General features: G+C 39.7%; 1 protein-coding gene across 1 annotated transcript; it reads left to right on the top strand.

The window, feature by feature from the left end:
- On the top strand, window positions 1-7,770 carry LOC148821676 (melanoregulin). The gene is made up of 5 exons (XM_088931031.1): window positions 1-74; window positions 2,191-2,353; window positions 5,639-5,729; window positions 6,802-6,965; window positions 7,693-7,770. Exons 1-5 carry the CDS (start codon window positions 1-3, stop codon window positions 7,768-7,770), a joined length of 570 nt encoding a protein of 189 aa, XP_088787157.1.
- Window positions 7,771-9,303: the final 1,533 nt, after the last annotated feature.

Below are 9,303 nucleotides of genomic sequence, written 5' to 3'. Positions count from 1 at the left end.
ATGGGTCTGACAAAAATGTTCTGTTGCTGTTGGTGTGATACTTCTGAAAAGAAGTCAGGAAAAGAAGCTCTCAGGTGAGTGTCTTAGGAGTTTACGCCTGGATGCAATTATTTCCTTCGAATGGTGAAAGATCTACAGAAAAGCATTTAATTGAGTTTCGTATGTGCGCATCCATTTCCAAAGCGGTTTACTCAATCACTGCTTTGTTTTAAAATTATATAGTAATATGTTTTAGAAAATTCTGTAGTGATCTTATTTTCTTTTTCCCAGTCTTTAATGTGTATAAAATGTTTCCGCTGTTTAAAAACAAGATCTATGGGTTTATTGATTCAGGTTTAAAAACACTATATAACATTTTTTTTATGTTCCTCTCACCGTAATAATAAAATCGTAATAGCTTCGACAGTGTTCTCATGCAGGAGTTATTTCCCTCTGGAGTTTGCTATTATTTTATTATTACTATAGATAATTAGCAAATAGGTGTGCATGTCACCTCTATCAAAACATGTGAAGTTCAGGCATCATGAGACAAAAACAAGTGTTACTGGAGTGCCAGGCTTAATTACATAATCGTTTTATTCTGGTTGGGTGAAGAAAAGCAATGCTAATCCTCTGAAATCTTTATGGAGCACTGGGTTCGGCTTTTAAAATACCTCTGCTGCCGAAGTCAAATTCTGACAGAATTCACAACGCGAGGCAAATCGTACATCAGTGTGTTTACAGCTACTATTGGTCCCATAGTCAGGTTTCAATCTGAAAACCGATCATTCTCCGCTTTCGCATTCGCTAAAACAAACATCATTTTAGAAAGTGGTTCCAGAACACGCCCTTTTTGTAAAAACACATACAGAGTAGTGTATAAGTATACATTAGTAATGTATAATATAACTTTTTTTTATTTTCGGTACTGCTAAAACGGTGAAGGTAGTTTTCAGCCTTACAGAATGCATGCCGAGAAAGTGGAGGTGTTATTAGATAATCGCTAGCTGCTGTACTTTAACCTGTCTCTTGGGATTCCTTTAAAGAACTTGTGACTCCTGGCCTACCAGCATCTTTTAAAAATGCAATTAGCTAGACTTTATACTGACACTTTGTAGTTCAAAAGTGAGTGGACTCTCTAAAAGAAACTAAAAACAATACTGGTTCTGTGAGGAAACTTGGACAGGGCTGTAATCAAATTATCTTAAATCAGGTAATAGGGCCTGATTGTTTTTTTTTTCTGTCACAGGAATGAAGGGCACATTTTATAGTTCAAAAGGATTTTCAAGAGCTTAAGTGTCAAACTTAATGAAATGCAGTTTTTTAAAAGTCTCCACCCGTTAAACATTTTAACTCTGCTTGTTCTTAGTGTGCCCTGTGATGCGCCCTGTAGTGTTAGTAATGTTTATACCATTGAAAGATTTAAAATAATTATCTTCTAGTATTTTCCTTAAGAAAAGCAAAGACGTTCAAAATCAGTTAAGGCACAATATTAATGAATCAGAATGGAGTGAGACACATGTGCACTTAACTTCTGACTGTGATGTGGCATTGTTATCTACAGTATATGATCTGATTTTAGCACACAGGTGTGTTTCATCCACAATGCCTATAATGATTAAACTGCAAAACCATGTACTAGCTTGGTGGAATGATCTGTCGTGACAATGAGAAAATAAAACTGCTTTAATCAATTCTGCTGAATGTCATAGGTTGAAGACTGTAAATTGCTTCAGTCTAGAATAGAAGAAACCAAGGGGAGACTTAATCCACATATATTGTTACTATACTGGACTGAGGTCGGAGTATAGTGCTCTGTTGACGACAAAAATCCTAAGGGGTACCGATAGGGTCAGTCCAGGGGACTCTTTCAGGCTCTGTAGTCAAAAGGTCAAAACTGGAAACTTAAAGCAAAAAGGAATCCATTTAGGGCAGAGAATAGAAAATCTTTCTTTACACAAGAGATGCTGGTATCTGGTACAGGCTTCATTGTCAGGTGGCTGTGTGGTACTAACTCTGCGCTCATTATTCAAGAAATGGCTTAGTTCTGGATTCACTTAACTACCAAATTGTGCTAGACGTGCCAAAAAGCTTCCTCTAGATTCATGCCGTTCTCCTGCTCTCCAGGATAGCGAGGCAATTCTACGGGCTTGAAACAATTCTATAGCGTCTGTGAACTATTTCGGTCTCTTTTTGCGTGTGTCGAGGCAGCATGTCCAGTGGTAGCGATTATGGTTCGGACCAGAAGACCCAGAGGGCCGAGGACTGGAATCTGTGGAGTTCTCCTCAGGACTCCTCCCACACCGAATCGGATGATGACCGAGAGCTGTACAACCTCCTCATAATGAGGAATGAGGTGGACAAGAACACAGAGGTGAGACTCATCATGGTGTCTTCAGGGCCTTGTGGCTATTTCTTTCACAGTGTAACAAGTGTGCTTGAGTAACAGAACCCGGACACTGATTTCTATCAGTTGGAAAGCCAGAATGTACCCCACACAAGTTGACCACAAGACATCATCTTCAAACCCATCTTACAAGGAACTAGTGCAAAACCTAAACCTAAAGTTTGGGGCTTTCTCAGTAATGTCTGTCTAGGCAGGCTGTGTCACTGCCGTGTCTAGGCAGGCTGTGTTACAGAAATGTTGTCGCCCTCTCCTTGGAAATCTAGACAGTACAGAACTCTTCTGCTGCGAAAGGCCAGGTATTTTGAAAAAGTGGGGTTTGCTACTGTCTAGGTGGTGGCATCGTGTGTGCTCTGAACCTGGGAGTGGCTGTGAATGAACCCCGGCTCAGAATCGACAGAGACGAACCTGCCCGCCATGCTTCTGGCGGTTCCCCGATGCCATTTGACAGACGAAGACGACTGACGCCGAACTTCGGCCCATCTCAACATACTTTGAGATTTGCTGCTGTATCTTCCTGTTTTCTTGGTATCCTAGGGTCATGGCACATGTGTCATATTGAAAGTATTAAAAACGAAACGTATTTAATTTGGATAATTTGCCTATTTGATCAATTGTGGTGTGATTTCATATACATGTGGTGTGTACAGCTCATGCCCCGACTGGATTTGATTGATGGGCATTTTGTTTGGGCATACAGCCCTGAGCCGCACTGTACCTGCTAATTCCTGTACCTGCTAATTTGCAGCTAATTACAATCATCACCCCAGGTACTTTTAAAACAGTGTTAAAGAATTGTTCACTGTTTCTGGAACACAGCGGAGCGCACTAGCGGTTACCATGGCAGCTGTCCACGCCTCCACCTACCTGTCGCTCAGCGCCAGTTTCCATGGAAACACATTCTCACAGGAAACTTGTATCGCACGTGAACCATCATACCACGCTTGCCACAGGTGACGCAGGGAATATTTAAGGTCTGCTCGGACAATACCCGGGGGCTCTGGCATACAGTCAAGCTCTGTGTAAGAGCCTGTTCTCTGAGTCTTTACTTGGAGACTCTCAAGTCAAATTCCATGCACTCCTCCCCTGCCTGTTCTCTCATCCCAGTTCAGCCCCTGTCTTATACCCCTTGCCCAGCAACATGGGTTCATCTTACCCCTCACAGACAACTGTGTACGCCACGCTAGGCAGCAGGGTATGACAAGAACAAAGTGGAATAAAAAATAGTCCACTTTATGTGTTAAGACTGTTCCTTTTAATGTAGGGTTTTGTAGTTATTGTCATTTGTTTAGTGTTCCTAATTACCGGTAAATAGTCTTAAAGAAAACACAGCTCACCCATTTCTTTAAAAGCTGCTCATAAAAAATGTCTCGTAAATTTTCCTTTTATATAGGCAGTGTCTGAAGTGCTTGAACCTCAATAAGTAACTTAAATTGTGAAAGAAAAGTTCCCAGAATGGCCTTCGAAATTAAGCCCATTCCTCTCATAAATGGTTGGAAACAACAGGCCTTCTCTGTGTGTGCAGTTTCCTTACTGGGAGAAGGAATTACCATAGAAACTTTTTTGTTTTTCAAGCTAAGCATATGCTCAGTAATGTACTAATTCAATCAAGCTAACAGTACAAAAAAGAACTTGTTCAAAAGTGACTTTGTAGGGCAAATACCTAACCAGATTTTTTTCCCCAGACACAGAAATTCCACCACGGGCAATATTTATAAGCTCAATAAGCATATGCAGTCATTAGAATTACTAATCAAATTATAAATTCTTGAATGGGGCCTATGTATTTCCATATTTTTAAAGTAGGGTTATTTCTTAGGGTCAAAGTCCATGAATAACACAACAGTGCAGGTTTTAAAACCTTCACCCACTAAAACTGAAACAAAAGACGGCGCTATTGTAAAATTATACTTCGATATCGCAAATCTGTTAAGCAGTGAAGCCTCTTGGATAATGGTTATTTTTAATGTTTTACATTGATTTTTTTCTTCTACTAGTTTCTTTTTAGTGGTTCAGTTTTTCACTAATGTTAACTCGTGGTGTGAATTAACCATCACCAAAGCTGAGGAAGCAAGAGATCCATAATTCTGTGAAGCAGATGAGCGTCGTAGGAACTTAAGCACCACGGTAGCCGCTGTCGGGGGAGAGTTTACTCTGAGGCACACAGACTAGCTCTACCTTGAAGGTCAGAACCAGGGGGCGCATCCTGGGAAGCCTTTGTTGCAGCTCAATTAGCAGAGCTAGTGACTGAGAGGACGCTTGCCTAGCAATAGGGAGTCTCCTGTCCCCAAGGGGCACAAACTCTAAAACCCCTGGGCTGAGCTGGTGTAGGTAGGTAGGTCCCTTTTCAGGCCATAAAGGCCCATGGGGAATGGGGGGCAAGGGCCACCATCTGTCTTTACCATCCGACACTGGAGGTGGAGGTGATGTGGTCAGCATCACGCTCCGGCCGGCCTATTACCCCCGGAAGGATTAACCCCTGGTACTCATTTGGAAAGCAGGCTGAGTGGACCTGGGAGCTGTCTGGAAGGAATTAGAGCAAGCTACTTCACTCCCCCCTACCTGGGATTGAACCCAGGACCTTCCAGTCAGGAGCTAGATGCCCTTGCGTCCACGGCCTACCACGTAGGCTCCACAGAGCTGGTGTACACACAATGACTACAGGTACATCATTGCAACACTGTAACTTCAATGAAATATGTTGGGCATTGAGGCGTCATTTTATATGATGTAATCTCCAGACGTTGGGTGTCATGCTTTCCCTTTCATCCTAAGATTGTTTTACGGTCTGAAACAGCTGTGGTGTGGTTTTGAATGTGGTTGTGGAGACCCTGGAGACTGAAGGCATGTCATATGTGTTTTTTGAGGAGTGGGATGAGGTTTGCAGTAGGAAAGCACCAAGCTGGTGAGCCTTTGAACCCCATCAAGAAAGTAAAATGCTTTGGATATAAAGAGAAAGGATTCCTTTGCTATTTTACAAGGAATTTATACCGAGATTATGCAAGGCATTCTTTATTTTAGAATCTCGAATTTTGTGCTGCTACAAGAGGTTAATTTTCTAATGTAGGGTGTGTGGCACAACCTGGATATGAACACGTGATCCCCCCCTATCTCTAGAACTCTCTTTTTTTAAATAGACGCTTTTTTTCTTGGAAGCATCTCTACTAATCCTTCTCACTTAAGTTTATAAAAGGATTCATATGCCAACATGTGTTATAAGTTTTTTAAGCCCTTTTGTGTTTCTGTTTTTCACAGGTGTGGGAAAAGCTGAACTATGATATTCACACCTTTAGGTATATAAGGAGAGAAGTGAAGGCCAGATGGAAAAAAATATTACTGAAGCTAGGTAAAAATAGCTATGCAATATAATGTCTTATATTTCACATGCTTTATGGGATGTGAAGTTATAAATTCTATTTATCTGTATTTGAACTTGCTCTATTTAATGTTAGACTGCGTGATACTGTCCAATAGTTTCCATGGCAATACATTTTATATCTACATTAGTTACTGTTCTAGGCCAATAAATACCTCTGCAGAAAAGATTACAAGAAGTGTATTCCAAAAGGGCCGCATGAATGCAGTACTTTAAGCATTAACTAGGTGCCAAAATGTTTTGCGTTGTTGGATATAAAGTCTTGGAAAAGTATTCACCCCCTTCCCATAACGTCATATTGTGCTGAATTTGAAATAGTTTGAATCACAAAACATCAGGGTTCAAAGTGAACACTTACAAGTAGAAGTTAAATGTCAGCAAAACTGTCAAGTAAAATTGAAAACTTCAATAATACAAATACAAAGTATTCACACCCTTTGCTATGAAAAGCCTAAATTAGTTCAGGAGCAGAAAATGACTTTGACAAGTCTCACATTTAATTGAATGGTCTCAGTCTGTGTGTTAATTCACCTGATTTCAGAAATAACACACCCTCACTTTTTCCCACAGTTAGTTTAAAAATTTGTTAAAATTAGATCCCCTCTAACAAGGTAAAACTCAACTTGGGAAATTAAACTGCAAAATGCTGGCGACAGCACAAATTTCTTGTACATTATTACTGTATATACTGTATATATTATTACCTGTGAATACCTTAATAGGGAACATTCCTCTAACTTTGCAGACTGGCTTTGAATATTAAGGTGTTACTGCCAGATGTTTTTTGAACACATATCCTCTGGAGCTCGTAGTTGTATTGTCTCCTCTGTATGCCTTTAGGTTGTAAAGCCTCAGGGTTTAACAAATGAAGATTAGAACGGTTACCTCCGATTTTTTACCCAGAGCTCAAGATGCAATATCACACTGTGAACTGGCCCCTATTACTGTCAGTATAAAGGCAGCCAGCTTTATACTGTCATCTATGACACGGCAATTTCCTGAGAATGACTAAAGCTTGACTTCTCTTTCTGTGCATTTCAAGGCTTTCAGAAAGAAGTGGACACCTTACTCTCGGTTAATAAACAAAGTACATTGAGCGACTCTGGAAACTTCACAAAGGCCAGGGAATACTTGTTGAAACTGTTGGAGGAGACAAGTATCTTTCCTAAAGGTTGTGAAGCACAGGAAAGATATCTCATTGTGATGGTAAGATAGTTTTCTTCCTTTCCTTTGTCAGCTCATTATCCTCTATCATGATGATAACAGAAAGACATGCTGTCTGAAGTCACTTGCTCACAACTGCTTTAATAAACAGTGACCTGCCACAATTACAAGAACTTCCAATTATACTGGGGAGGGGGTACTCTGTAGGGCTGGTAGCCCAGTATGTAATCTCCTGTCACGGCGTGAGGAGCAGAGAGTGAGCCTGTCTCTCAATAATGTTTAATGTGATGCCTATAAATGTTTAATATTTTTTTCCGTAAATGTTCTGTTAATTGTTTCTGCTTTGTCAACACTGTAGTTCATCTGTCGTAGCAATAAAACTCTTCAGATTTATGTCCTGTATATTGTACTTTGTACTGTACAACAGAGATTAGTTCCTAATCCCAGAACTAACTTCACATTTAAACTTGAGCTTATCAGGATGCCTACGAGCTGTTCCCGTCCTGATAAGGAGACTGGCAAGTTAACTGTGCTTTCTGGTTAGGTAGTCTGCCAAACGTGTTTTGTGAAGAGTCAGACCCAAATTCTCAATTAATCGCACTCGACTGCTACACCCAGCTTCTTGAAGTTTTTTTCTTCATTTTTCATCTGAAAGCTTGCGAGACAAAAGAAAATGAAGGAGGTATATTCTTTCAGCAGTCGTTTATTTCTAACCTATATGGTTCCTAAGATGCAATCTGCCACAGATGTATTCTTTTTTTTGCTCCAGGATCGGCTTGTGTCCCTTGACAGCGCTGAAGACTTCCTCAAACTAGCTATGAAAAAGTATCCAAAGAACCGCGATTAGGAGAGGCATCCAATAATCTGGAGCCCAGGTCCTCTGTAAAAAGACAAGTTCGAGTGGTGTGACTATAGTCTGTGGGATTGGTGGAGATGGTTTTTTTGTAGTGTAAATTGAGTCCAACCTCCTTTTGCCATTGTATTACTAACCTTACTGTATTACTAAGCTTATATGTGAATGTGGTCATTTCAATGTGTTAGCTTTTTTTTTCCCCAAACTGAACTCATTCTAAAATAAAAAGAAACATTTTTAAAGATCTTAAATGAAATGCATGGCCTTTTTTGGGTCAAATTGCATTTTTAAGTCTGCACATGTCATCTGTCCCATTGATAGTATCACAAATTAACCACCCATTGTCAGGGACTCAGATGTTTTGGATGAATAACAGCAACTCAAGAATTACTCGAGATAAAAAGATTTCCTTTTATTACATTCACCTCACCAGATGTAAATCCTAGGACTCCAAAAGAAGCAAGCCTGGTTGTGGCCTTCGTCAGTAAGTGAATATTAGTAGATACTGTAAACACCACCTTCGTATTGACTAGTTTTGTCTTTTTTTTAGTGTTAAAACCAAAGGTTCAAGACGATGAAACTTGGACACATCCAAACTCCAGATAGGTCACATGGCTGGTAGTTCACACACTCTTACAATCGCATGGTTTCCCACTAAATGGAGTTTTAATTGGTACTCTCCGCACTAATGATGTCACTGGATCTGAAGGACGGTGCTAAGCCTTTATGTTTCCATTTAATGATGATTCCAAAACCCAGAAACAGGAGAAACAGTTTCTCACTCTGATTTCATCATTGTGACGTTTTCATAGTTACATTACAAACTTCGTGTTTTGTGTCCATGTCTGTGTATTTCGGTGTACTTTGTTGGAAGTTAAATTTAAGTAATCTTTGGTTGCTTTTTTTGGTAAACGTTTCTTACACAAATTAGTCTAGTGGCATACCATCAAGTGATAGAGTGCGCTGAAGTTTCGAAAGAAATAAGGGTATCAGTGAATAGTCATCTTCAGTGTGTGTAATCCAACATTATTTTTAAACAATAAATGATTTTGAGAACAAATATGCATCATCAAATTACACAAATGTAATACTATAACTGGCTGTTGAAATACAAAATACTTTCAGTTTACAGTAAATAAGTGCAACAAGAAAACAGCATTTGCAAACGAAGAATGAAAAACACTTCAATGCTTACAGGGAGGGTGTCATTATTGGATGCCAATATTATATTATATTATATTATATATACAGTACACAGTTTCACATAGTTCTTTAGGCTAGTGAGCGTGGCAGCTATACAGTACATGTGACCAGTTCTTGTTTCCACACAATGTGTGACTGAGAGCCACCTGCTGGACTGGTCTACCAAAACTTAACAGAACGACAACAACTATAAAATATACACAAGATATAAACAATGAGAGAAGACAGTAGATGAGGGTACTGAATACAGTAGGAGCAGAGGGGTCAATAACAGAACCAGTTAAGTAATGGCTCTTCTAAAGAAGAAGGTTTTGAGTCTGGATT

The sequence above is a fragment of the Atractosteus spatula genome, chromosome 13, assembly GCF_055471065.1.
Source record: "Atractosteus spatula isolate fAtrSpa1 chromosome 13, fAtrSpa1.hap1, whole genome shotgun sequence".
Lineage (NCBI taxonomy): Eukaryota > Metazoa > Chordata > Actinopteri > Semionotiformes > Lepisosteidae > Atractosteus > Atractosteus spatula.
The sequence above is the reverse complement of the archived record's forward strand: the minus strand, read 5'-3'. Positions and strand labels throughout refer to the sequence as shown.